The 27,710-nt window shown below is 40.1% G+C and overlaps 1 protein-coding gene across 1 annotated transcript in view; it reads left to right on the top strand.

Moving 5' to 3' along the window:
• Mindy2 (MINDY lysine 48 deubiquitinase 2) overlaps positions 1 to 27,710 on the top strand; it is a 63,674-nt gene that overhangs the window by 22,390 nt on the left and 13,574 nt on the right. Inside the window, exons 3-6 of the mRNA XM_052713689.1 lie at positions 1,434 to 1,498; positions 7,543 to 7,701; positions 15,104 to 15,206; positions 22,917 to 23,059. Of these exons, the coding sequence (XP_052569649.1) occupies positions 1,434 to 1,498; positions 7,543 to 7,701; positions 15,104 to 15,206; positions 22,917 to 23,059 (470 nt within the window). The remainder of the gene's footprint in view (positions 1 to 1,433; positions 1,499 to 7,542; positions 7,702 to 15,103; positions 15,207 to 22,916; positions 23,060 to 27,710) is intronic.

Here is a 27,710-nt window from a genome sequence, read left to right as displayed (position 1 = left end):
ATGATAAATACACTGATAATTTAAAGAAAAAGGCATATTCGGTTAATAATAGACGGGGCTGTAGTTCAGTGGTAGAGCATGTTTAAGTGCATATTTAAGGCCCTAGGTTCAATACACAAGAACTCCACAATCTTAATGTAACAGTAAAATGTAAGTCATGTATGGCATCACATGTTTTTATTCCTAGCTCTTGGGAGACAAAAGTGGTAGATCTCTGTCAGTTCCTGGCCACTCAAGGCTACATAGTGAGACCCTGTCTGTCTAAAAGAAACAAAAAACCAAGAGCAATACCTGTGCTTCCAGGGGACCCAATTCAGTTGTGCCCACCTGGAGACAGCTCACAACTGTCTGTAGTTCCAGTCCCAGGGGACCTGACACCCTCTTCTGGCCTCTGAGGCACATGATGCACAGATGCATGCAGGCAAAACACCCATACACATAAATAAAATTTTAAGAGGGGTGTGTGTGTGTACATACAGAGAGAAAGAGACAGATACATACTAAAATTGTGCTCTACATTTTTAAAGGTGCCACATATATTGAAAAGTTATACATGCATTAAAAAATGATAGCAGTGACTAGGGTGCCTCAGTGGCAGATTGGTAGCATCTGTGGTTTATGAAATCATTGGAGAAGTAGCTAGCTTATTTATAGCTATTGAAGTTGGTGCATTCTTTGGGATCGCTATAGGTCATAGAAAGATGCTCAAATATATTGTAAAATGGAAAATAAAAAAGAAGATTCAAGTCAGGCCTGGTGGCATAGGCCTGTAAATCTAGTTATTCAAGAAGCTGAGGCAGGAGGATCTCTAGTCAAGGCCATCCTGAGCTACAGAGCAAGATCAAGCCAACCTGGGCAACTTAGACTTTATCTCAAAGACTAAAAGAAGGGGGTCTGGAGAGATGGCTCAGTGGTGAAGAGCACTTTCTGCTCTTACAGAGGACCAGGGTCTGATTCCTAGCACCCACATGGCAACTCACAACCCTCTGTAACCACAGTTCCAGAGACACCGATACCCTCCTGGCTCTAGGCACACTTGTCGTACACAGATATGCATGCAGGAAACACACACACACACACACACACACACACATACACACACATGTTTTAAACTAACATATATTAGTTTAAAAAGGGCTGGAGAATGGGTAGAGTGCTTGCTTGGCATGAATAGGGCCCTGGGTTCAGTCCACAGAACCACAAAAAGGAAGAAAGGAAGAGAGGGAAGGGAAATTCATAAGCATTGATGAGCATTGTATGTATACATTGAAAGCTATGTAAGGTGAATAGTTAACTTTGACTTTCTCTGGGTAGAACTGAGGGGTCAACTTCATGAGTAACCTGTTGCTACAATATTTAAAAATTTATAGTTAAAATCTTTTATAAGCAGAAAGAATATTTTTTAAAAGGCAACTTATAATTTCTTTTTACAGGGGATTACATGCTTGAGGCAAAGCCAAAAGAAATTTCAGAAATTCAACGTGTAAATTATGAACAGGTAATAAACATGATTTTTATATTAAAATATGTAATTTTGTGTTATGAATATACACATTGATCATTGTCTGTGGTTTGAAATTTTTTCTATACAGGACTGGAGAGTAAATGTTTTAGACTTTGCCAATCACATAAGTTCAAATCTATTGCTTATTCTTTCTTTCTTTTTTAACTACCCTTTAAAAAATGTAAAAAAAAAAAAACTTAGCTCAGAGCCATATTTGGTTCAGAAGCTGTAATTTTTGGATTCCTGTTTTTATGAATATATGTACTAATAATGTATCGATATCATCTTATAAATCTGTACAGGATAACTTGGCAGTTTTCTTGAAAAAATTTACCCTCAAGTGAATTTGTCATTGATTTATCTTTTCTTGTTTCATTTAAGTTATTTATCATTTTTTCCAGTGCTGAGAATTGAATTCAGTACCTTGTACCTGCCAGATAAACACTCAGCCAGTCCTCAAGTTATGTTTGGGATAAAGTTGAGTAAATGCTGGCTGAGATGTCAGGGACACATTCTGCAACTGTGTAATTTTCAACATGGCCCACGTTTCTGGTGCATTCTTTAGAGATTCTGTTCTGTAATGAAGGCACAGCAGGTTTCAAGGTTGCCAGAGCTGGGAGTAAGCAAGCAAGCTTGGTTTTCTACGGTTTTCTTTGTATTTGTCCATAGAAGGAAGGAAAAAGAAATTAGCTTCTTTATGTGAAAGGATGGGTCACCTGGGGAGGAGATGAACATCACTGGGGATTCATTCTCACTGTACAAAGCAACGTTTAAAAATATGGGATCAGCTGGGCATGGTGAAGCCTGATCTGCGTAGATTTCCATGCCAACCAGGGCTTACCCAGTGAGACTCTCTCTCTCACAAAACAGTCATCAGGAGAGCAAAATTCACAACAGGAAACAAAAATTCATTTCTGGTTTTTAGAGTTTATCTTTCTATTTATTTATTTAGGCAGGGTCTCACTGTGTAGACTTAGCTGGCCTAGAGCTCACAATGTAGAACAGGTTAGCCTCGAATTCACAGAGAAACCACCTTCCTCTGCCTCCAAGTGCTGGGACTAATTTACAAAGTTCTTGAATTTGAACGTTCATATAATCTTGTCCTAACACAATTGAAAAGTCACCATCCTGTGCATTATAGGTAATCTGTAACTGAAGTCAACTTTGTGTGCTGATTGAAATTTTATCTAGAGAAGATTGAAGCATAGCTCAGAAGGACCTAGGTTTACCAATCAGTAACTCTCCCAAAAATTACTAGGAGAATTTGTAGTTTAGAGCAGTGATTTTCAAAACAGTTTTTAGCAGTAGAAACCTCCTCTGAAATCTTAACATCAGTTTCTAGTATATAAAATCAATAAATGACGTGGGTTTTTTTTCTTCTTCTTCTTCTTTTTTTTTTTTTGGTTTTTTCGAGACAGGGTTTCTCTGTGTGGCTTTGGAACCTGTCCTGGAACTCGCTCTGTAGACCAGGCTGGCCTCGAACTCACAGAGATCCACCTGCCTCTGCCTCCCGAGTGCTGGGATTAAAGGCATGCGCCACCACCGCCCAGCATAAATGACGTTTTAATTTGTTTTTTAAGCTAGCAGATAAAGTAAACGTGTCTCATTGTAGAATTTTCACGCATGCTTTGTTCTTAGGTTACCCCTCTCCTACCCTTCATCTTCTCTGGTCCCCATCTTCTCCCCAATAGCCCTTCCCACTTTCATTTCACATGAATTCCATTACTGTCATTTTTTTCTATTTCTTTTCCCTCACCTTTAGATTTCATCTTCCCCTTTCAGAGTGCTCTTTCTCATTTCATGACTGATGTCCACATCAAACCAATAAATAATAGTTTATAAGTATGACATGGTAAGGTTTGGCTGATATCATTTATAAAAGTTGATATAATTTCTTACTGAACTCAATGAGGCATTTTTGGATAACATCAAAACTCAAATTCAGAATAGTGGTTGGTCATCCTAGTATCATATTATTTCTGTAGACGAGTCCTAAGGATCCATTGACAAGTGTTTGCAAGTGACAGAAGTGTGTTTGTTCCTTTTAACCTGCCATGTAGTCTGTGGATGCATTTCCTCTCCAGTGGCTTGGACTCCTGAATAGTGGAAGAAAGACTGTTTGACCTTGAGACAAAGGATATATAAGGACTTAAGGCAAACATACCTGATCCCACTGAGATGATTCGGTGCGTAAAGGGAACTTAATTCCTGGAGCCCACTTGGTGAAAGGAAACAACGGGTTCCCTCAGGCTGTCCTCTGACCTCCACATGCATGTTGTGGCACCCACGCACTCGTCCCCCAACCACAGTGAACAATTTTCAGACTACCCTGTTCTTAAAATAAGTATGAAAGTATTGGTGAAGTAATTCTATGTTACCATTCACTTTAAGAAAAGTGTGTAGCAAGCTACATGCTGGGTCTGAGCACCTGGTTTAAGCCCACAGGTGTCAGGCATCTGTTGGTTTGTTTTGTTTTGTTTTGTTTTTTGGTCAGGCACCTGTTCTTAATGAGACTTTATATGAGCTGACATGGTCAGACATCTGCAAAGACCAACACAGAGCTGGGATATTCACATGAGACCTCTGCCAAAGGCACCATGCTGACAATGCACACTTCCTAGCCTTGTCAATTAGACAAGGGTAAGAAAACACAGTGTGCATGGCAACAGGTTTTCCTTTTTATTTTACTCATTTATTTTTGCAGTTGTAGGGTATTAAATGAGAGCCTTACACAGGTAGGTCAGGGCTTTACTACCAGGCTGCACCTTCAGCCTGACAAGTTTTTAAATGATCACAAGTGTGTTTGTAAAACATACTTAGGTTTAAGTTGGCTGTGACAGCACACCATTTCAATCTGAGTGATCAGGAGGCGGAGGACTGAAAATTCAAGGCCTGGCCTACACAGCAAGACTGTCTGAAATAAGTAAAAGTATGTTTTGTATTTAAATTTAAAATACTTCCTTATGCTAGAAGTACTTTTGAGAGGACATCTAAAACAGTTTTACTAGCACCTTTAAGGATCTAATAGTAACCTCTTCTTAGGGTCTCAGCAGCCATCCATCCCTCACTCTTATATTTTATACCATAATTATCAATTTGGAATTAGGAAGAAGTTGTCCAGCTATTTTCTCTTTAATCTTTGCTTATAAATGTCTCTCTGTATTATCAGTTTATTAATCTTGATGGTTATTGAATGGTAGGGGAATTATTTACTGTGTTTTGAGACTTGGTCTTACTATGGAGCCCAGCCTGGCCTTGAACTTCCTGCCCTCCTGCCCCCACCTCTCTAGTGCTTGAATTACAGCATGCATTGGTTTTGTTTGTTCTGCGAGGAATATCCTGTTTATTCTCATACTGAATGTTTTTTGGGTTTTGTTTTTGTTTTTTTGAGACAGGGTTTCTCTGTGTAGTTTTGGTGCCTGTCCTGGATCTCGCTCTGTAGACCAGGCTGGCCTCGAACTCATGGAGATCCACCTGGCTCTGCCTCATGAGTGCTGTGATTAAAGGCATGCGCCACCACTGCCCGGCTTGAATGTTAAAATAATCAGAAAAACAGGTTTTTAAATAATCTTCATTAAATGATTTGTGATATTTATTTTCAATTAATTAATTAATACATTCATCCATGTACATGTGGCACAGTTTGCCTGTGAAAGTCAAGAGGATGACTTTGCAGGAATCAGTTCTCTCTTTCAGTTGTGGGTTCCATCAATGAAATTGATGGTCAGACTTGTGCAGCAAGCACCTTTACCCACTCCTTGATCTGGGCAGTTAGATTTGTGATCTGTTGTTTCCTGCCTCTCTCTCAGACTTCACCTACAATGCCTTTCATTTATTTAGATCTACCCTTACTGGATTTTTCAAATATTATAATATGCTCATTTTTGTTATCAGTTCTTTCGGTAGTAGTTTTTATTGCTGTTGTTACTGTGGTTTGGGTTTTTTGTTTTTCAAGACAGAGTTTCTCAGTGCAGTCCTGGTTCTCCTGGAACTCGCTCTGTGAACCAGGCTGGCCTTGAACTCAGAAACCCACCTGTCTCTGCCTCCCAAGTGTGGAATTAAAGGTGTGTGCTACCACTGCCTGGCCAGAACTTAGTTTACAAGAGGCCTTTCTTTCTCCTCTTCTCCCTTCTTTCCCTTCTGTCCTCTTTTTTTTTTTTCCATGTTCAATATACTCAGCACACAATCAAGTGTAGGAAAAGCAGCTGTTTCCATGTGCCTCCCGTTCCTCTTCGCCTGCACATACAGCTTCTCCATTATTACCTTTCCACACCAAGGCAGTATGTTAGACCACACACAGGGAAGGTCTCATCCAGGGAAACAGGAGTTAGAAGAGTGATAAACTTCTAAAAGTTTTACCTAATAGTCACAAGGATGATGGCCTATTAAGGGGATTAAAGGTAATTTGGGCTTCGGATGTGCAACATTCCAGCTCTTTACATGTTCTAATCAGTCAACATTGAAGAATCTATAACATGTGGTGGATTTTTTCTGGGAACTTCAGTTCTCGGACTAACAATCCTACATCGACACAGGATTGTCACCCAAAGTCCCTAGGTTGCATTAGGTTTCACCTGTGGTGTTATACATTCTGTGGCTTTTGACAAGTGTGTGATGGAATGTATCCACCGTGTAACACAACACCAGAATGTCTCACTGTGTGCTGCTAGGTACTCCTCCCGCCCTGACTGCTGACAACTGATCTTTTTAGAGTCTCCGCCAGATCAGTCGTTTCCAGAGCCAGATTCCACATGTGGATCACGGTCTTTTCAGATCTGCTTCTGTTATTTAGTGATGTGCAGCTAGGTTCTTCTATATCCTTTCATAGCCTAAGAGCTCATTTCTAGTTTTTAAATTGTAGTAAAAACCACATAAGATTACATTCATCAGCCATTGTTTTAAATTGTACAATTTAGTGGTGTTAATTACATTCACATGGAGATATGAGAGAGCTCTAGAACTGTTTCATCATATGAGGCTGAATTCTATACTCACCAAGCAATAACTTTATACTTTTCACTCCTACTGTCCCAAGAGCCCTCCATTCTACTTTCTGTTCTGGTCCTTGTGGTTGCTTTACAATAATATAGACAGAATCATAAAGCGTCTGCTCTTTGTGGAGCTTATTTCATCCTTGAAGGTTCATTTGTGCCATAGCATGTGACAGGAGTTCCTTCTTGTACCACTGATAATAATGTCGTAGACATTTGCACTACTGCTTCTTAACTGTTGCTGTGCTGAGCCTGGGTTTTGAAGTGGCAGTCCTTAAACTTCAGACTTTTCCTTTAGATTTCCCAGTCTGAAAATAGATCCTTACTTCCTGCCACTCTGCACAACCTCATACTGCTCAGTTTTACTGGTTAATGCTTGGTATCATATTGTACATTTACTTGGCTTTCTCTTGTAGCACCATGCTCATTACCTGACAGGAGAAAACCTGTTATAGTCACTATTGTATTGCTGGAACTCAGATTAGTGCCTGGTACACAGTATGTACTTAATGAAAGTCTGTTAAGGGGCTGAAGAGGTGCTTGTCTAGCATGCACAAAGCCCTGGGTTTGATCCCTAGTGCTGCAGGACTATAAGAAAAAAAAGAATAAAATAAAATCAGAAAATGAAAATAAAAGTGCTGAAGAGGGGAATAATGGATAAAGGGGAAGTTTTCTTTCTTTTCTTTTTTCTTTTTTTTTTTTTAAGAAACAAGGTCTTAGGCTGGGTGGTGGTGGTGCACACCTTTAATCCCAGGACTCGGGAGGCAGAACCAGGTGGATCTCTGTGAGTTCGAGGCCAGCCTAGGCTACAGAGTGAGTTCCAGAACAGGCTCCAAAATTACACAAAGAAACCCTGTCTTGAAAAAAGAAAGAGAAAGAAAAGAAGAAAGGAAGGGGAGAGAGAGAGAGAGGGGGAGGGAGAAGGAGAGGGAAAGAGAGAGAGAGAGAGAGAGAGAGAGAGAGAAGAAAGAAAAAAGAAACATACAACTTTTATTTTTTTGTACTTCTTACTCTTCTGAATTCTACTTCTCCCCTTTGTATTTTTAGAATATGAGTGATGCTATGGCGATCTTGCACAAACTACAGACAGGCCTGGATGTGAATGTCAGGTTCACTGGGGTGCGAGTGTTCGAGTACACACCAGAGTGCATAGTCTTCGATCTTCTAGATATTCCTTTGTATCATGGGTGGTTAGTGGACCCTCAGGTAAGTAGTGTTTCAGTTGTATAAATACAGGGGACTTGAGAGATGGCTCAGTGGTTAAGAGCACTGGCTACTCTTGCAGACAGGTCACAATTGTCTGTAACTCAGTTCCAGGGGATCTAATGCTTTCTTTTGACACATGCAGTTGCCAGGCATGCCACTGGTACACAGACATACATGCAGGCAAAACACTCGTAAACTTAAAAATAACAGTCACACAAACACAAATGCAGGAAAGTTCATCTAAATTTATATTTTCTAATATGAATATGCTTGCTCTTTGACCTGGAATTATCAAAACCAAGACAGACACAGTCTTCCAGAGCTCCCAACCTGCTTAAGACTCTGACTCTTGCTAACTGTAGAGTCAAGTAAAGAATCCCTCACTTTTCACATCAATTGCAAGTTTAGAGAGTTTTCCAAAATATCCTAAGAGTTAATAGTTTGTTAGAACCCTTATGGTGGTTTGAAAGAAAATGGCCTCCAAAGGAAATGGCAATATTGGGAGGTATAGTTTTGTTGGAGTAGGTGTGGATTTGTTGGAGGAAGTGTGTCACAGTGGAGTCAGGCTTTGAGGTGTCTTGCTTAAGCTTTGCTCAGTGTCACAGTCAACTTCCTGTTGCCTGCAAGATGTAGGACTCTCAGCTACTCCTCCAGCACCACGACTGCATCCAATGCCGCCATTTTCCCTGCCATGATGATAATGGACTGAACCTCTGAAACTGTAAGCAAGCCCTCAATTAAATGTTTTCCTTTATAAGAGTTGCTGTGGGGCTGGAGAGATGGCTCAGCGGTTAAGAGCACTGACTGCTCTTCCAGAGGACCCTGGTTCAATTCCCTGCACCCACATGGCAGCTTACAACTGTCTGTAACTCCAGTTCCAGGGGCTCCAACACTGTCACACAGGCAAAACACCAATACACATAAAATAAAAATTAAAAAAAAAAAAGAGTTGCTGTGGGGCTGGAAAGATGGCTCAGAGGTTAAGAGCACTGGCTGCTCATTCGGAGGTCCCGAGTTAAATTCCCAGCAACCACATGGTGGCTCACAACCATCTGTAATGAGATCTGGTGCCCTCTTCTGGCATGCAGGCAGAACACTGTATACATAATAAATAAATCTTTAAAAAAAAAAAAAAAAAAAGAGTTGCTGTCGTGTCTCTTCACAGCAATAGAAACCCTAACTAAGACAACCTTCTTGGGTGTACCATTGCATACAAATAATTCAGCTTATTACTATAATGGTGCACACAAGAGAAATCAGATACAGGTTCATATTAACCAAGGGAAGGTGCATAGGACAGAATCTAGGAAGGATTTACCTGGGAAGCTCCTGTCCTCTAAGCATGCTGCCCTCCTGGAATTGGTATATGGCAGTATCATAGAGTGTTGCTAATCCCAGAACTCAGCCTCCAGAGTTCAGATTTCTTATGATTGATTGCCAGTGTGATTGATCCCAGTCTCCAGTCCTTCCTTTCCAGAAAGCAAGACTAAATGCCGCATTGTTCAAGGGGGCCTCCATGAGTCACTGTGCTCTAATGTGAGCTGCAGGTGTAGTATGAAGGCTTTCCCATGTGTAGTACCATTGGTCTTGTTACTAGAGAAATCCCAAGAGCTTAGAGGTTATCACCCCAGAAGTCTGGAAAGGCCAGACCTCTCCTTGGTCAAGAGCATAGCATTAAAGAGAGATTTTCTAATTTCCCTGACATTTATTTTAAAAGCCACTGCCATATCCTCATCACTCTAATGTGTGAAAGGATTCTGCACCTTTCTGTATGTCCAGTGACTGCTCATATTTAATAATCTACATTCTGCCTCTTGCCGAGTATACCAGGGTCCTGACTTGAAGTACAGGACACACTCCAGTATAGCCAAACAAAGTTTTAAGAAGAGTCTAGTTAGAAAGATGTGGGCAAAGGTAAGGGAACAACCAAGGAATGGTGAAGCATCTGAGAGCTATCTGCAGCCAGGAACCATTTCCCCTGAACTCTGAAGAGACAGTGCTTAAAACCCAGCAACACCACTTGCTGAAGCATGAGAGGACAGTCCAGAAGGTAATACAGTTACTACCAAGTGTGGATAGTAGCAGAGATAGAAAGGAAGGCCTACCCTGCCCCCGCTCTCTAGTGTCCATTATTACCATACATTAGTCAAGCTGAGTGAAAGGAAAGAGGCAGCTTTAGAATAGAGTGCAGAGACAGTCTTGGAAGAACCAAAGGAAGAAACAGCTTCTTTCTTACGTGTAAAGTTATTTTATTTGGTTGGTTGGTTGGTTGTTTCTGAGATAGGGTCTTACTATATAAATCAGGTTAGCCTGGAAGTCACAGAGCTCCACCTGCCTGCCTTCCTGGTGCTAGGATTTCAGGCATATACCACTGTGCTTGACTTTTTCTCTGAGGGTTGAAGATTAAACTCAGGTCATCATCCTTGGATGGCAGTACTGAGTCATCTCCTAGCCCCCATGCCTGCATTTTTAACCATTAAGGATGTTGAACATATTTTCCCATGCTTATTTGCTGTTAGTATATCCTCTTATAAAATCTCTTTTTCTCCCTCCCTTTTTCCCCTCCAATTTTCTAATTATATTGGTGTTTTTAGTTTTTTGAAACAGAGTCTCTATATATAACCAGAGCTGGCATAGAATTTGCAATTTTCTTGCCTCTGCTTCCTGAGTGCCAGGTTGCAGGTGTGTGCTACCATACCTGGCTTCAAGGGGTTTTTTTTTATTTTAATTTTTATGTGTGTCTGTGTATATGTGTGCATACATGTATCACATATGTGCAGGTACTTGCAGAAGCCATACGAAGGTATGGGCTCCCTGGAGCTTGAGTTATAGGTGGTTGTTAGTCACATAATGTAGGTGCTGGGAATCAAACTCAGGTCCTCTGGAAGAACAGTGTGTGTTCTTAACCATTGAGCCATCACTCAGTGATTTAGTGAAACCTAGTTCGTTGATTTTTTTCTCTGTTAAGTCCAACAACTCTTTCTAGCTCTAAATCTTGACTGCTTTTGCTGTGCTTTTCTTTGCCAAATATACTATAGTTTTATTTATTGTACTTAAGTCTATGACCCATTTTGAGTTAATTTTGAAGACTTGAGTTATTGAATGTGAATATTCCCTAGCTCTGGCACATTTCATGTGTAGCTGTCACCTCAATCAATTTTTTGAAGAGTTTTATCATCTTGAAAAGAAACTCAGTTGGGTGGTGGAGGCACACACCTTGAATCCCAGCACTTGAGAGGCAGAGGCAGGAAGATCTCTGAGTTTGAGGCCAGCCTGGTCTACAGCTAGGACTACATAGAGAAACCCTGTCTTTGGAAAAAAAAACATAAATAAATAAATAAATAAATAAATAAATAAATAAATAAATAAATAAATAAAAATCTTTGTGAGAGAGAGAGAGAGAGAGAGAGAGAGAAGAGAAGAAAAGAAACGAAACTCTATACCTGTTAGCCATCAGCCTCTCGTCTTTGTAACTTTCCCAGTCTGCTTTGCCTGTAAAGACTTAGCTATCCTGGGCACTTCATGTAAATGAAAACATGTAACATGTGATCTTTCTTACTTCTTTATTTATGTGCATATGCATGTAGACTCCTGTGCTCACAGAGATCTACCTTGCATCTACCTCCTGAGTAATAGGATGTATGATTTTGATGAGACCCAATTTATTTATTTTAATTTTGTCTTTTGTGTGGTCTCCTAACCACAAGTCACAAATGTGAACTCACATATGTCTTAGTTTTTACATTTAGGAATATGATGCATTTTGAATTAGTTTTTCTGTGTCTAGAAAGGACCCAACCTTATTCTTTTGCATGTCAGTATCCCATTGCCCTGTTAGTTGCTGAAAAGATCCTTCAAGACCTACTGAATTGTCTTGATACTTACTTGTAAAGTAACCTCTTTTTTTATTTTCTTAAATCTCCAGTATAGCTGCAGTAAGGTGAAATCATGATGGGTATTTGTTGGCTTTTTTTTTTTTTTTTTTTTTTTGACTGAGTCTTGTTTGATAGCCCAGTTTGACCTGGAACTATGTAGACCAGGCTGGCCTTGAATCCACAGCAATCCTGCCTCAATTTAATCCAGGCTTTTATGCTGTAGACTCTGCCTAATACCACTTCCTGCCTTTCTCCAACATTCTTACTCTACCCCAGTGACACTTGATGTTTTTCTGTTAGCTAAGCAGGTCAGCTCATTCCTCTCAGAGCTGCTGATGTTGCTGCAGGTCTTGGCGTGGAATCCAGAGCCCTGTGCATGCCAAGCAAGTCTGTACTCTCAGGCCAGCTCAGTTTTGTACTGACTGGATTACTCCCTGTGGACTACTATTCTCCCAGTACCTTGTTCTCTCAGGTCTTCACATTTTTGGCTCTTTGTATTTCAAAAGTTCTTGTCAAATGTTATCTTGTAAAAGAGATCCTACCTAAAATTATTACTCTCCCTCTTCTCAGCCATTTTCTCTCCCTTTACTATGTTTTTATCATTTATCATTAACTATAATTATTATCTATTCATTTACCTGACTGACTGCCATTTCCCAATAAATGTTCATTTTAGGGCATCTAATGTCTCAATGTTTAGAATAGTGTGTATCACACAGTAGGTGCTTAATAAATATTAACTGATAAAGTGCATTGTGCCTGCATTAGCTATAGAGATAGAGAGGAGATCATGGCAGAGGGTTGCCCATACCCTCCATCCCTGTCCATTCCTAAAATCAACTGGTATTCAGGGCAATAAAGGGGTAGTTCACTTTAACAAGGACATCTGTGTTTTGATTGGTACTCTATCACTGAGGATATCACTAAAAGTCAACCATGCCCAGAATTTTACACATCCTGGGTGTATCCTGGCAGGTAGGAGTACCAGGTAGTTTAACTTCTTGTAAGTCACATGACAGCCTGAGGAACAGTAGACTGAGTTCTTAAAAACAAAACTCAAATCATTTGTTTGTATGTGTAGCTGTAAGTTGTCCAGTATACAGTTGAATACTATACTTACAGAAAAAATAAACTTCAGTGTACTACAGAGATGGCTTTTTGGGTACTTCGGATCTAGGCAGAGGTTCCCAAGAGAAATCTCAGTACTTTAGATCTGTTCCACTCCCTTTCTTTCTAACAAATCCTGTTGATCCAAAGAGAACAAGAAAAGACAAGAGCTTAAAAACCCTTTCAGGCCAGGCGGTGGTGGAGCACACCTTTAATCCCAGCGCAGAGGCAGGAGGATCTCTGTGAGTTCAAGGTCAGCCTGGTCTACAGATGAGTTCCAGGATGGCCAGGGCTACACAAGAGAAACCCTGTCTCAGAAAAAAACAAACGAACAACAAAAAAGCCAACTTCAGAACTGGATGCTTCTTTGAATTCTATTTCTGTGGTCTGTAAATAGCTATCTTGCTTGAGTGTAGTGATGCACACCTTTAATATCAGCATTTGGGAGGCAGAGGCAGACAGATCTCTCTGGATTTGAGGCTACCATGGTTTACATAGAGAGGACCAAGACAGTTAGGGCTACATATAGAGACCTTGTCTCAAAAGAGAAAAGTATCTTGCAAATAAATATCTATAGTCATCTGAATAATGGACACTAGAATTCAGTCACTGAGAAGATATTGCCAAATGATTAATTGATAACTAATTTTTGTTTGTTTGTTTGTTTGGAGACAGAGTCTCAAACATCTTATTCTGGCCTTAAACTCACTACGTCGTAACAGAGGACTCACCTTGGACTCCTGATCCACCTGCCTCCCCCTCCCAAGTGCTAAGGTTTCAAGTACACGCCACCACACGCCTGTGACTGGCCTCTTGAAAGCAAAGGTGCAGACCAGATGGTAACAGGATGGCATCAATGAACTGAAGAAGACAAACTCGAGGCCATAATTCTGTCCTTGTAAAGTCACTTTTCAAAAATGAAGCAATTTTTTTTTCAAATTACATTTTAGTAATGTGCTCTCACTAGACCTTTATTAGTAAAAATATAAATAAGCATTTGGACATGAGGCAAAATCATCCTAAATGTAAAGAAAAACTGGATATATTGTATGAAACATAGATAAATCTAAGTGACTGATGATTACCAAATAGCATGATCTTTTGGGTACTCAAAACTTCTAAAACTCTGCAGAAATAATAACAAAAGTTAGAAGAATTAATGAAATTAAGGTTTCCAAGGACCTAGTGTTAATTGTTAAAGAAGAAAATAATTAACAATTTCTGTTTTTAATTCTGTGGTAAGCCTTGCTTTGTTACTGATGCTGGCCTCCGAAAATACTTAAAAAGACATGACTGTGGGCTGGATTAAAATAGATTTGTGTTTTGCTGTTGGTAAGAGATATACATAAAATATAATTACATAGAAATATTGTAAGGAAAAAGAAATGCCTCAAAATTGATCAAAGAAAAGTGATGGGCAGATGACATAGGCATTCTGAGTTTAAGGCCAGCCTGAAATTTATAAGACTCCCCCCAATCTCAAAAAAAAATAAGTAAAAGGCGGGGCGGTGGTGGCACACACCTTTAATCCCAGCACTCTGGAGGCAGAGCCAGGCGGATCTCTGTGAGTTCGAGGCCAGCCTGGTCTCCAAAGCGAGTTCCAGGAAAGGCGCAAAGCTACACAGAGAAACCCTGTCTCGAAAAACCAAAAAAAAAAAAAAAAAAGTAAAATAGGTGTGAAAGTGTCATAGGTGGAAGAGTGGTTTAGCATGTGCCACCACACTGTTTGAAAACATCTGTGTTTTATCTGAACACTGGGTTTTTCTTTTTTTATTTGTTTTTGTTTTATGTGTATGGATGTTTTATCTGCCTATATGTCTGTGGAGACCAGAAGAGGGTGTCGGCTTCTGGAACGGGACAGTTGTGAGCACCTATGTAGGTACTGGAAAAGGAACTCAGGTCCTCTGGAAAAGCAGCCAGTGCTTTTAACTGCTAAATCATCTCTCTACCCCCTGAATTTTCTTATTTTTCCTCTTGAATACCTCATGTATTGTAGTTGCTTTTCTATGCTTTTTTTTTTTTTTTGGTTTTTCGAGACAGGGTTTCTCTGTGTAGTTTTGGTGCCTGTCCTGGAACTCACTCTGTAGACCAGGCTGGCCTTGAACTCACAGAGATCCGCCTGCCTCTGCCTCCCGAGTGCTGGGGTTAAAGGCGCGAGCCATCTATGCATTTTTATAGTTTTTACAGTTGCATGTAATAACTATCATTTTTGCACAATTCAACTATAACTGTGCTGTAGTTTTCATGTGTCAGACTTGAGTTGTAAACAGAAACTGCTGGGTTCTGGCTTCTGTACTAACATTCTCATAAACATTTCTATTTAGTGTTGTATTAGGACAGAGGCTTACAGAGTGATGGGATTGTTTTTGTCACTGTTTCTAATCTTGCCAGGGCTAGTAAGACAGTCATTTGTTTTCCAGATTGATGACATTGTAAAAGCTGTTGGCAACTGCAGCTACAACCAACTGGTGGAGAAGATCATCTCCTGTAAGCAGTCCGACAACAGCCAGTTGGTTAGTGAAGGTGGGTGAGTGCTGCCGATACCTGGTTAAACAATGTGCCTGGAAATTCATTTCACAGTTGTAAATTTCTCAGGTAGGACTTCTAAAACTGTAAGTGGTGGCTCTTGTAGGAATTAAAGAGAAGCATCTGTAGACATGCAGGAAAGGATTCTTCTAGAGCCCTCTTCTGCTGGCTGGGTGCTACAGAAGGCTTTGGACCACTTGCAGCTTTGGCACGATCAGATGTCCGATGATTATTACTTGGGCTTACTGAATGGGTTGCTTTACTGACCCTGAACCTCTACCTGAAGAGGGCATATGTATTTTCCACCGTGTCTCAGTGCAGTTCAGTATGAAAGCCTCATTCTGGAGCACAAGTAACCGACTAAAATTACTAAATTCACTGTCACAGAGACAGGTCATCATTTTTTCAGGGTTTTCCTCCTTTGGAGCCCCTCCCATTCTCAAGAGTTCTTTGCCACTTTTCCTCAATAAATCTACATTTACTCTGCTTTAAAAAAATATAGCATTTTTCAGATGTGCTCCAGTTAATAGTGAGTAAAGAGATTTGAAACCAGAATGCTCTAGGGCTGGAAGCCATTTGGATAAACTTTCACCACCATTCACTCCACTGCTTCCTAAAAGAACATAGTAAGGCTCAAGTTCTCCTTCCTTAGAATGGAAAAGAAAAGAAAGGAAGGAAGAAAGAAAGAAAAATCAAAAGATGCAAGGGCAAGGAGATGAGTCCCCCACTCTCACTCAGACACAGTTTTTCAACATGCAGCATAAGAAAAATTGATTATAGTTAACATACTTTTAGAAATTAAAGCTAGTGACTATAAGGATATATAATAGGCTAGGGACTGGGTAAGATGGCACATGCCTTTAATACCAGCACTCAGGAGGCAGAGGCAGGAGGATCTCTGTGAGTTTGAGGCCAGCCTGGTCTACATAGCAAGTTTCAGAACAGCCAGGACTACATAGAGACCCCATCTCAAAAACAAACAACAAAAGAATGGGCTAGGCTAGGGAGATGACTCAGTTGGTAAAATTCTTGTTGTGTAAGACCTGTGTTGGATTTCCTACATCCCACATAAAAACTAAACACTTCAAAGACAGGAACATCCTGGGGGCCAGCTGGTTAGCCAGTCTAGCTAAATTGCTGAGGACCCTGTCTCAGACACAGGTGGATAGTAACTGAGAAAGGCACCCTATACCAACCTCTGGCCCTCCACATGAATACCACACACACCACAAAACAAAAGATTATATAAGAGCATATAAAAAGTTGTGTGTACATAATCTCATCTTGACTGATCCTACTAATTGTATTAATTATCCAGGAGCTTTATATATTTATGCAAAAATGCAAGTAATAAAAAGTTATCCCTGTCTTTTACTTGAAAAGGTAACATAAGCTTATAGGAACATTGATCATTGGTTTGAGTGACATCTGTTTTATTACAATTTCAGGCAAAAATGTTTAAATTTTAGGAAGGAAACAAGCAATAAAGCTATCATAAAAATGTTTTCTGCCAGGTGTAGTGTCTCATGCCTCCTCTAATCCCACTGCTTTAGAGTCTGAGATAGGAGGACGGCCATGAGTTTGAGTCCAGCCTGAACAGTGTAGCTACATAGTGAGTCCAGGCCAATATGGGCTACAGTGTGAGATCATCTCAAAAAAACAAGAAAATCTTTTTTCTCTTTGTATGCAGAATTCTACTCACTAAATGTACTCCTTTCTTTCTACATTCCTGGTTTCAGATACATTCCTGAAAAGAAGACTATAAGGAAATTTCTATCTATGAAATCTACTTTATCAACAACACCCAATGTACTATTATTATTATACTATTCTAGGGTTGGTGAGATGACTCAGAGGTAAAGGCACTTCCCACAACAAACCTGATGACCTTAGTTTGATCCTCAGAACCCATGGCAGAAGGAGAGAACCAATTCCTGAAAGTTGGCCTCTAACTTCTACATGCATCCAGTAACATATATGCACAATACACATACACACTCTATAATAATAATAATAATAATAATAATAATAATAATAATAATAATAATAATGATGATGATCTTCAGGGCTGGAGAGATGGCTCAGAGGTTAAGAGCACTGTCTTCTCTTCCAGAGGTCCTGAGTTCAATTCCCAGCAACCACATGGTGGCTCACAACCATCGATAATGAGATCTGATGCCCCCTTCTGGCATATGGCAAACTTGCAGAAAGAACACTGTTAAATAAATAGATAAACTTGCAGAAAGAACACTGTTAAAATAAATAAATTTTTTTAAAAAAATGATTTTTAAAAATATACTTCTACTCTTTTATGATAATTAAAAGAAGAGTAAGAGTCAGAAAGTGGTAAGAAATAGAGTGATATCATAAAAAGGAGTTTGGGTGTGCATGTTATGGGTAAGAGGTCCCTGGAAACAGCCTGACAGCATCCTTCCCATGGCAGGCTGCGATTCTGCAAGGATAGGAGTTGGTAACACACTAATTAAATACAATGAACATGGAAAGGTCAATTCTTCCATCACTCCTCTTTTTCTCCCTAACCTGATAGTGTAAGTCATTGTTTCTCTGACACTGACTCCCCAGGATAATGGATAGGTGTAGGTACATAGTATGGATAATTGGGAAGGATATCTTGGCAAAAGCAAGAAAGGATCACCTACCCTGCAGTGCATCGAATTTTCGGGTGCATATACCATGCATGTTTATTATAAAGTCCTTGATAGGCCAATTTGATAGCAGTGAAACTATATGATTTTTTTATACTAAGAAGTAATCATATGTGAAGTTTATCACAGTTTGAAAGCTGGGATAGTTTTCTGATGATAAGAAATAGCAATATGGGGCTGGAGAGATGGCTCAGCCATTAAAGGCTAGGCTCACAACCAAAAATATAAGAAATAGCAATATGTAGTGCATTTGAAATAATACCAGTTATGACTTGTATAGGCCCCAAAGTTCACACAAACAAGGAAGAGCCACACTGGCTGTTTTCACTCACATTCCAGCAAGTTCTTCCCACGTGGTTTGTGGTCATACCACCTTGATTAATGTTCAAGAAGTAGCCCGGTTCCTTTTTATATGTAGCCTTCGACTGTATCTTCCTTTTAAATCAATAAAATATCCAAACTGGTTTATTTCTAGTTTTAGAAGCTTTAGTCTTAAATGACAACTACTTTTGTTTTGTTTTTAATCCAAGCATTCCATATGCCGTGAAGCCTCAGAATATAAGAAATACTTTACTAGCATTCTTTTGGTGGGGAAGAATGTTATGTAGCTGGTATCGGCAAAAGCAGCTTTTCTCTTGGGTGCTGACACCTTGTGAGCACAGCACAGTGTTGTTACAGTAAGCAGAGGTTCATGTCTGCTTCCTCTTTTGAATGGCCATACCTTCTTGAATCTGATTGTTCTAATGATTGCTTGTGACATGAAAATAAGAATCAATAAGAAAGCCCCCCACACTACCAGCTGCCAGACTCCCCACAAGCCAGTCATTTCGTTTCACATCTTTTAGAAGTAACTTCTTAATAACTATTCCTAGGATAAACACACACTTCTGAAACTAACTCCAGGATATTTACTCATTTACTCAAACTTCTTCCCCCCCCCCCCGATTGCATTCATATTGTCTTTATTAAGTAGTGGCAAGAATTATTAATTTATTAAGTAATATCCATCATTTTTTCTTTGCCCAAATTTTATTTTGAGACATCTCAAACATAAAAAGATTCTCTTGGTGAACATTCACTTGCTCTTAATTCACCACTTCTTCACACATTGAATACCTGCCTTTTTTCTGTATTCCTACACAACACATTGTTTCTTCTGAAATCGTATTAGAGCTAGTTGCAAATGTCACATCCCTTCACTCATGAGTGTGTCATCATTGTCTCTTGAAAAGAAAGGATTCTGTGTAACTTTCCCATTGTGATCACAGTGACCTCAGACAAGGCAGTGTCATGCTGTGTTACGTAGTATGTTGTTCATGTGCTTCCTTCCCTGGTTTTCTTAACCATACCCTCCAACTCTCCATCTCTTTCAGTGTACACTCCAGCCAAGGACCAGTCAGCAGTTGTAACAGCTTCAATCTCTGTCATTTAGAATAGATCCCTATTTTCCTTTCTTTTCTTTCCTGCTTTATTTTAAACCTTTGTTTTGTTCTTTGAGAACTTCATACAATATATTTTTATCGTATTCTTTCCTGATCCCCAACTTCTTCCAGATCCTTTCCTTTCCCTATCTACCCAACTTCATGTTCTTTTCTCTCTTTAAAAAAAAAAAAAAAGCTGGGGGCTGGAGAGATATGGCTCAGTGGTTAAGAGCACTGGCTGCTCTTCCAGAGATCCTGACTTCAATTCCCAGCAACTACATGGTGGCTCACAACCATCTATAGTGGGATCTGATACCCTCTTTGGGCATAAAGTTGTACATGCAGATAGAGCACTTATATATATAAAATAAATATTTTTTTAAAAGCCACCCCCAAAAAATTATGTGTGCTAGTCAAACACTCCTGAGCATGGGGCCTGCCCTGGAGTGTGGGGGATATACCTAGTGTCATTCCATTGAAGAAAATTGATTTTTTTCCCCTCTCCCTGGAGAAATCTAGCTGGTACTCACTGCAAGCTTCACCTCTGCTGGCTAGCATTCATAGTGGTAGAAGGTGCTGTACATACTCCTGGAGAAGTAAAGTCATCGTCAGTGTCACCCAGCTACAAACCCTGCGAGCTGTGATAACAACCTGCCTGCCAGATATGCCCACTGGTAGATAGGGGCTTGAATGGTATAGGAGTAACCAACCACTTTTTGGTGGGACTGTAAGGTCCACTCCATGAGATGGAACCCATATCTGATACTGTTAATGAGGCCAGGAACCTGACATTAGATAGGTCATGGGCCCAAGGGAAAACCTGCTACTACTGTTCTGCTAATGAGCACAGCAATAAAACAACTCCTAATGACACATTGGTCAATGCCTTGTTCAACCCACATCAGAAAAAACTTCTTATAGTATATGGTAATTAACACAAAGCTCCACAACTGGGCAACATGCAGAGAGAGAGAGAGACTTGGGAGTGTTCAGCCCTGAAAGAAATATCTCATCATAGCCCCTCCCTGTCAAAGTTCAGGGGTCTATATGGGAGAGGGGAGTGGAAGAGTCGAAGAGCCAGAGGTGGTAGGTGATTTTAAGGAGACAGCATTGTCCAGGAACAACAGGGCAGATGCACACATGAACTCATAGAGACCGTGACAGCATGTATAAGACCTACACAAGCTCAAGTCAGACAACACCCCCACTCCCACCCCAACCCCGTACAAAGGAAAGAACGTTGACACAAGCTCTACTGCTAGCCAAGAAGCTATTCTTTAAAACTTTTAAAAACATTGTTATTTTTTATGTGTGTGTGTGTGTGTGTGTACATGTGTGTACACCCCATGTATGGGGTGACCACTGAGGCCAGAAAGGGGCTTTAGATTCCCTGGAGTTGGAGTTAGAGGCAGTTGTGGGTGCTAGTGCTAGAAACCAAACTTGAGTGCTTTGCAACATCAGTATGTGCTTTTTTTTTTTTTTTTTTTTTTTTTTTTTTTTTTTTTTTTTTTTTTTTTGGTTTTTCGAGACAGGGTTTCTCTGTGTAGTTTTTGGTGCCTGTCCTAGATCTCACTCTGTAGACCAGGTTGGCCTCAAACTCACAGAGATCCACCTGCCTCTGCCTCCCGAGTGCTGGGATTAAAGGTGTGCACCACTGTCCGTCCATGTGCTTTTCCCCACTGTTCCATATTTCCAGCCCCTTTAAAACTTTCCTGCATTTGTGGCATTGCTCTCTTCCCCTCCACAGTCCTTCTCTACGCAACCTGCCCTCATCTACTCCCACTCTTCTCTACTAACATTTTTTAAAGAGTGAGGACCAGTATTTTATAGACTAGGCCCAATTTTTACTTAACTGATTGTTCTCTTATGAGTAGAGACAGGTGATAAAATTTTGGTTGGAATGCCACACAGATGACAGCCTCTATAGTTGTCTTCTTACTGCATCAAATTGGGTGCATTGGTAGATTATTCAGTGTTGGTTATATTTAAACTTGAGTGAGGTAGAATAGGCCAAATATCTTTATTGTAAAATTACCCTTTTCACTTTGTAATTAATAAGTAATAATGGGTAATTAATAATCTGTCCTAAGGCTTTGAAACTTAAAGCCTTTTCTCTAAGAATTGTATACTCAACAGATTGGGGACCATTGATTTTTAACTGAATCGATTATGGTTATGGTGGTTATTGTGTTTTTATTATTCCTTTTATACTTATTAACTGTTATTCTGTAAAAAAAATCTAATTAGTTAGTTGAACCTAGAGTAACCTTACCTATTTGGGATTAAAATTACTATTTAAGAGACAACAAAAGAAGATCCAGGAAAGGCACAAAGCTACACAGAGAAACCCTGTCTCGAAAAACCAAAAAAAAAAAAAAAAAAAAGAGAGAGAGAGACAACAAAAGAATTAGGAAACATTGTATTTTTAAACTGTTAATAAGTCTATGCCTTATGATTTGGGGTGATATGTAATTCAGGTGGAATTCATAATCATCTCCGCACTAAATTGGTAACATTTTAATACCAATAATAATTCCTTTGATCCCAGTTTTCATTTTGCCATAATTACTTTGGGCAAATCATCTATTTTCTGTGAGCCTATTTCCTATTCTATAAAAAGAAGACTGAAAAAGATGTGTCTATTGTTCATTTTTGAATTTCACACCAACATAATAGTAGTGTGCTCTGTCTCCAGTGAATTTTTTTGTATTTTCTCAAGGAAGCGTTTATGAGCATGGATACTGCAGCCAGGAGTACTTTTGAGCAAATGGTGCATCCTTTAATGTAGTACATAATAGTAAGAGCTTGAATACATTCTGGTGAACCAGGTGATGACAATAACATGAAGGGAAACTCATTTCCCAGTGTATAGACACAAGTGTGTGCTGTAGACCTCAGACTCTGCTCTCCCTAACCAAGTCCTTGTGGTTGTGCTGCATTGTAACTTTCTAACTCCTTTGAACCTCCGAGTGCCCTGGCCTGACAAAAAGTAATAGAAAAAGGAGTGCCCTGACCTGCCTTGCTCAGCTACACTCACTGGGCTTACCAAGATTCCCACCAAGTTATTTTCAGCCTCTTATTGAAGTATCTCTCAAGACAAACTCAACTTGACTCTGCACTTCTTGGTATGCTCTCTGACTCTCTCTCTCTCTGTCTCTATCTCTCTATATATCTCTGGTTTTTTGAAACAAGGTCTCACTGTGTAGCCCTGGATGGTCTGGAACTCACTTTTTAGACCAGGCTGGCCTTGAACTCACAGAGATTGAAGGCATACACTACCGTGCCTGATTTAGCTCTCTTATAAAATGTTATAGAGTGACTGACTTCCCTGTTGTTGTTTTATTGTGTCTGTGTCTCTTGTAAATCACCTGAAAGAGTTTTTGTAAGTTAAGAAACTGCACCTGTGGATGAAAGCCATTTCATGTCATTGTTTCTTCAGGACAGGAATGACCAGGGACACTGCTCCCATAAGAAAATTAGAAAGATGCATCTCCAATCTGGGGGCCATCATGTAACAGGAACATTGGCCTTTGTATACAGTTGGAACAATGTAAATAGGAAAAATAACTTTCTAATTTTGAAATGATTCTTCCTTCTCATAGTACACATTGGTTCCATAGGCTTTGTAGCTGAGCAGTTTCTAAACAATACAGCCACTCAACTGACGTACCATGGATTATGTGAACTGACTTCAACGGTTCAGGAAGGAGAACTCTGTGTGTTCTTTCGGAATAATCATTTTAGCACCATGACAAAACACAAGGTAGGCTATAGAAACAGATATTTTTTACTCTCAATCAAAGGAGCTTGATTTAGAGATGTGTTTAATCTGCTACAGAATAAGATTGAGCTTAATATTCCTTAGCCATCAGTTGTGAAGGTAATTATTATTAAATACTGCGTTAAAATGGAATGGGTTAGCAATTGAAGCTTTTATTTTAAATGAAGTCTCAACTTCTTTATCACAGATTATTGCATTCAGTTGTTTACTTTTCTACTTTCTTGGAGAGAGGACTTCACTGGGTAACTCACACTGGCCTTGAATTTGAGATCTTCCTGTCTCAGCCTTTGGAACACTGGGATTAGAGGCATGTGCTCTCATGCCTAGCTAGGTTATTTCTTACTTAGAGAAAACAAAATACCTAGAGCTAGAACCAGGGTGGTTATGAATGAAGGATGTTTATATTTAAGCATTAAAAGATACTAGAAGTTAGAATTAAGATTTACCCTAAACTGGAATGTGTTGGTGCTTGCATGTGATCAAAGCTACTGAAGAGGCTGAGCAGAAGGATTACAAGTTCAAGTCCCTACCCCTAAACACACACAAATTATCTTTATGACAGTGTTGGCTTTTATTAAAATTATCAGTGTATTTATGGTTTTATACACATACACACACTCTTATGAATCCATCCCTTTTGTTCATCTCTTAGATCTGTCTCTTGATTTTACAGGTAATATCTAGTTCAGGAGTTTATCATCAACCTAGATGGCAGAATGCTGTTCTTACCGTGTGGATAATACAGCACAGATGTTCAGTTAGCACCTGTGTCTAGAGGATAAAATGCAGGGTCCCTCTGCCACAGCTCCCATCCTATATGTGTTACTGCCATTCTTATTTCTTCATACTATTTGGGAAGCTTTCCTCACTTCTGTTTGCCTATCCCAAAATTACCCATCCTTAAAGAAGCGTTTCAAATACTAACTTACTGAAAGGTACCCCTTTTCTACTTAAACCAGTGGTTCTCAGCCCTGATTGTATCCTAGACCTATCTGAATGGCTTTAAAAAAAAAAAAAAATACTAGTGCCCAGAACTTACCACTAATACAATTAAATTAGAATCTCTAAAGGAGGTGGGACCTAAACACTAGTTTTTGTTGTTGTTGTCATCTGTTTTGTTTAGGGTTTTTTTGTTTGTTTGTTTTTTGCAATCTAAAGGATTAGACCCAGTGCTTTTACACATGCTAGGCAAGCACTCCACCGTTAGGCTACACTGTCTGTCCTGCATCGGTGCTTCAGATGCTCCCCAGGTGATTTTAATGTGAATCTAAGACTGAGGACCACTGCTGTACTCATCCTCTACCTGTTAGTGGCCACATTGTCCTTATTGAGCTTTTACTGTTTTGTGTCGGTTACCAGTTTGCCTCCCATGTAAATGTCTGTTTATTTTCTAAATGAAGGTAGCTTATTGAAGTTATAAATCACATCTTCATGTTTCTATCTATGCTTTTAAATCAATGGATGACATGGGGTAGTATAAAATGATTTGTTTGCCAATGAAAGAAAACCCCAAAGCCATGGCTCTTCTGTTACTGTCGTGTTTTAAGAAGAGTACATTTTGTTACCTCAGCTTCATAGTTAGGAGTGTGTGAGATGTCAGATGAGAGCCATTCACATTTCTCAGGAATTGAAAGTTGGAGTAAGTCAGATCTGAATGGCTGCTCCGTCATCTTGCTTTCCTTGTCCTCTTCAGACCTTGGATCTGCTGATTAACAAAGCCAAGCTAACCCTGACAAGTGCAGCCGTAGATACAGCAGCCGTGGTTCCTGCCATTTAAGGACTTCTTTGTTTGATACTGAGATGCTTATGTCAAGGGCACGTACCACGAACTCTGAGAGCTCTTATCAGGACTGTGTTGGAAAAACTTCCCTGAGAAGGTCATATACATACAAGCCTAAGGACTTGAGGTGTACAGCTCAGTGGTAGAGCACTTGCTCAGCATGCACACACAAAAAAAAAAAGAAAGAAAGAAAACTTCTGAAATATGAGAATGAATTATCTGAGTTTAATTGGTTAACAACAAAAAGAAATAACTAAGCAGAAATAACTAGCAGCAAGTATGTAAAGGCCCTGAGGTAGTCACATTAAAAGAGAGTTGTGAGTGGAAAATTAGAGGTAAGATTTTTGTTTTCTGGCTTTTGTTTTGTTTTGTTTTTGTTTTTGGAGACAGGGTTTCTCTGTGTAGCCCTGGCTGTCCTGGAACTTGCTCTGTAGACCAGGCTGGCCTTGAACTCAGAGATCCACCTGTCTGCCTCCTGAATGCTGAGATTAAAGGCATGTGCCACCACCACTTGGCTGAACCTTGTTTTCTTAATGGCACTGGTGTTCCTTTTCTTCTTCTTTGGGCCCAAAAGTGAGTAGGAATGAAATAGTTCTTTGAGAAAACAAGGTCTCTGGCTGTCATTGGTGGCTGAGAGCTTTCCCTCTTCCTCTCTCTACCCCTTCCCCTCTCACCCCTCATTTCCTATGTGCTAGGTAAGCACTGTACCATAGAGCTACATCGCCTCTGATGTTCTCTGTTCTAGTAAAGACTTGTCCCCAGCCAGGAAGCCTTTACTAGCCAGTTTGGTATCCCCAATTTTGTGTGGTTGAAGAGGATGTGCCTGTGTAGACTAAGCAGGCCTATCTGTAAGGTCATGGGAGCTCAGACAATATGTATGTTCTGCCTTTTTTTCTGCTTCTAAGGTTTCCTATTAAGTTGATTCTGTAGCTTAACAATGCTGCACTGGTGTCATGTGCTCTCATGCCCCTTGTGTGACATTAATTTGCTTCAGACTTTGAGAGTGGACGTGGAGTATAGTTAGGAGATACCCCAAAAGATAAAGGAAGGAGATTATAGTGATTTGGACAAGGGCTGCTAATGGCCGTGCACTGTGAAAAGATTCCAGAGTGGGTCAGGAGATAGATCAGCCAGATATCTCCACTGGATTTGAAAAATAAGTGATTTCTGAGTCCTCTGTGGATGGTGATGTTCCTTATTGAGTCATACGTGGCTGGCCATGCATGGTGGTTCACACCTTTAATCTTAACACTTGGGAAGCTGAAATAGGTGAACCTCTGTGGGTTCAAGACTAGCCTGGTCCACATTAGCAAGTTCCAGGCCAGCCAGTTATAGGAGGCTGTCTCAAAACAAACAAAAGAAACAGATATAAGAAAAAAAAGATATAGTGTTAAGGGTCTGGGATGTAAGAAGTACTTCTGAGGTGAACTTCAGTGTGGAAATACTGAGGGAATGCTTTGGACTGATAGAATTTTAGGATTTATAAGAAAATACAGAAATTGGGGGACGGGGTTACAAGATGAGGAATCAAAAGAGAAAACCTAGGATAGAGATTTAAAGAATGTCAACTTTTAAAGAATCACCTCAAGGAAGAAACATTAGTAAAGACAGCTGAGAAAGAAGAGGGCAAGGGGGAAATTAAGAATGTAGCATAAGCTGGGCAGCGGTGGTGTCGCACACCTTTAATTCCAGCACTCAGGAGGCAGAGCCAGGCGGATCTAGGTCAGCCTTGTCTACAGAGTGAGATCCAGGACAGGAAACAAAGCTACACAGAGAAACCCTGTCTCAAAACAAACAAACAAACAAACAAAAAAAGAGTGTGGCATCTAGGAAGCTAGGGGAGAAGAGATAAGAACCCTGAGGGTAGACATGGGAGGAGGGGACAGGCGTGGCAACAAAAGAATCTGAGTTACTTAAGAGTGGCTGGAATGGAGAAGGCCATAGTGGCAACTCTAGAAATGTTTGCTGAGGACTGGAGAGATACTTCAGTTAAGAGCACTGACTGTTCTTCCAAAGGACCTGAGTTTGAACCCAGGTTGTGTGACTCCTGCGCACGCGCGCGCGCACACACACACACACACACACACACACACACACACACACACACACACGTAAAAAAAATAAACATAAAAAGAAACTTGGTTTTTTATATATAATGGTTTGCCCGAAAAGGAGATGTTGGACTTAAGGGTGGTGGCTTCTCTTCGTAGGGGCTTTAGAGGTATGGAACCTAAGGTTGGTGATTTTCATGTTTTTGTTTGTTACACTTTGTTTTATGAGGTGATTTTACTGTGTAGCTTTGGCTGGCCTGAATCTCACTGTGTAGATCAAGCTGGCCTTGAACTCATAGAGATTTACCTGTCTCCTAAATTCCAGAATGAAAAGTGTTCTACCACCATGCTCGGTCTCAGACTTTTTATATTGCTAGCTCACCTCAAATGATATTCCCACCTCAGGTTCCCTGCACTAGTACCACAGTCATATGCCACTGCACCTGCATCTGGCTCTTGGGTTGTTTTGTTTGTTTGCTTGTTTGTTATTCATTATTATTGAGGAGTGTTCAAAGTTTATGTGATAGCTCGGACACAGACACTGTGTGCCGTGGAGCACTTGTAAGGGGACAACTTTGGCGAATCAGTACTCTCTCTACCATATGGGTCCCAGGAATCAAACGCAGGTTGTCTTTACCCCCGAAACCATTCCACCGCCTCCCAACAACCCCCCCCCCGTTTGTTTTTAACGTTAGAGACTCGATCATTTTAAAACATTGACAGACTCCTTAGAGAGAGGAAAAGTGAAGATTCCAAAGATGTTAGAAGCAAAGCATAAGAAGCATAGGTATCTTTCCACAGG

This window comes from Peromyscus californicus, unplaced genomic scaffold (assembly GCF_007827085.1).
Source record: "Peromyscus californicus insignis strain IS unplaced genomic scaffold, ASM782708v3 Scaffold_11__1_contigs__length_118956290, whole genome shotgun sequence".
NCBI classification, from domain to species: Eukaryota; Metazoa; Chordata; class Mammalia; order Rodentia; family Cricetidae; genus Peromyscus; species Peromyscus californicus.
The sequence above is the reverse complement of the archived record's forward strand: the minus strand, read 5'-3'. Positions and strand labels throughout refer to the sequence as shown.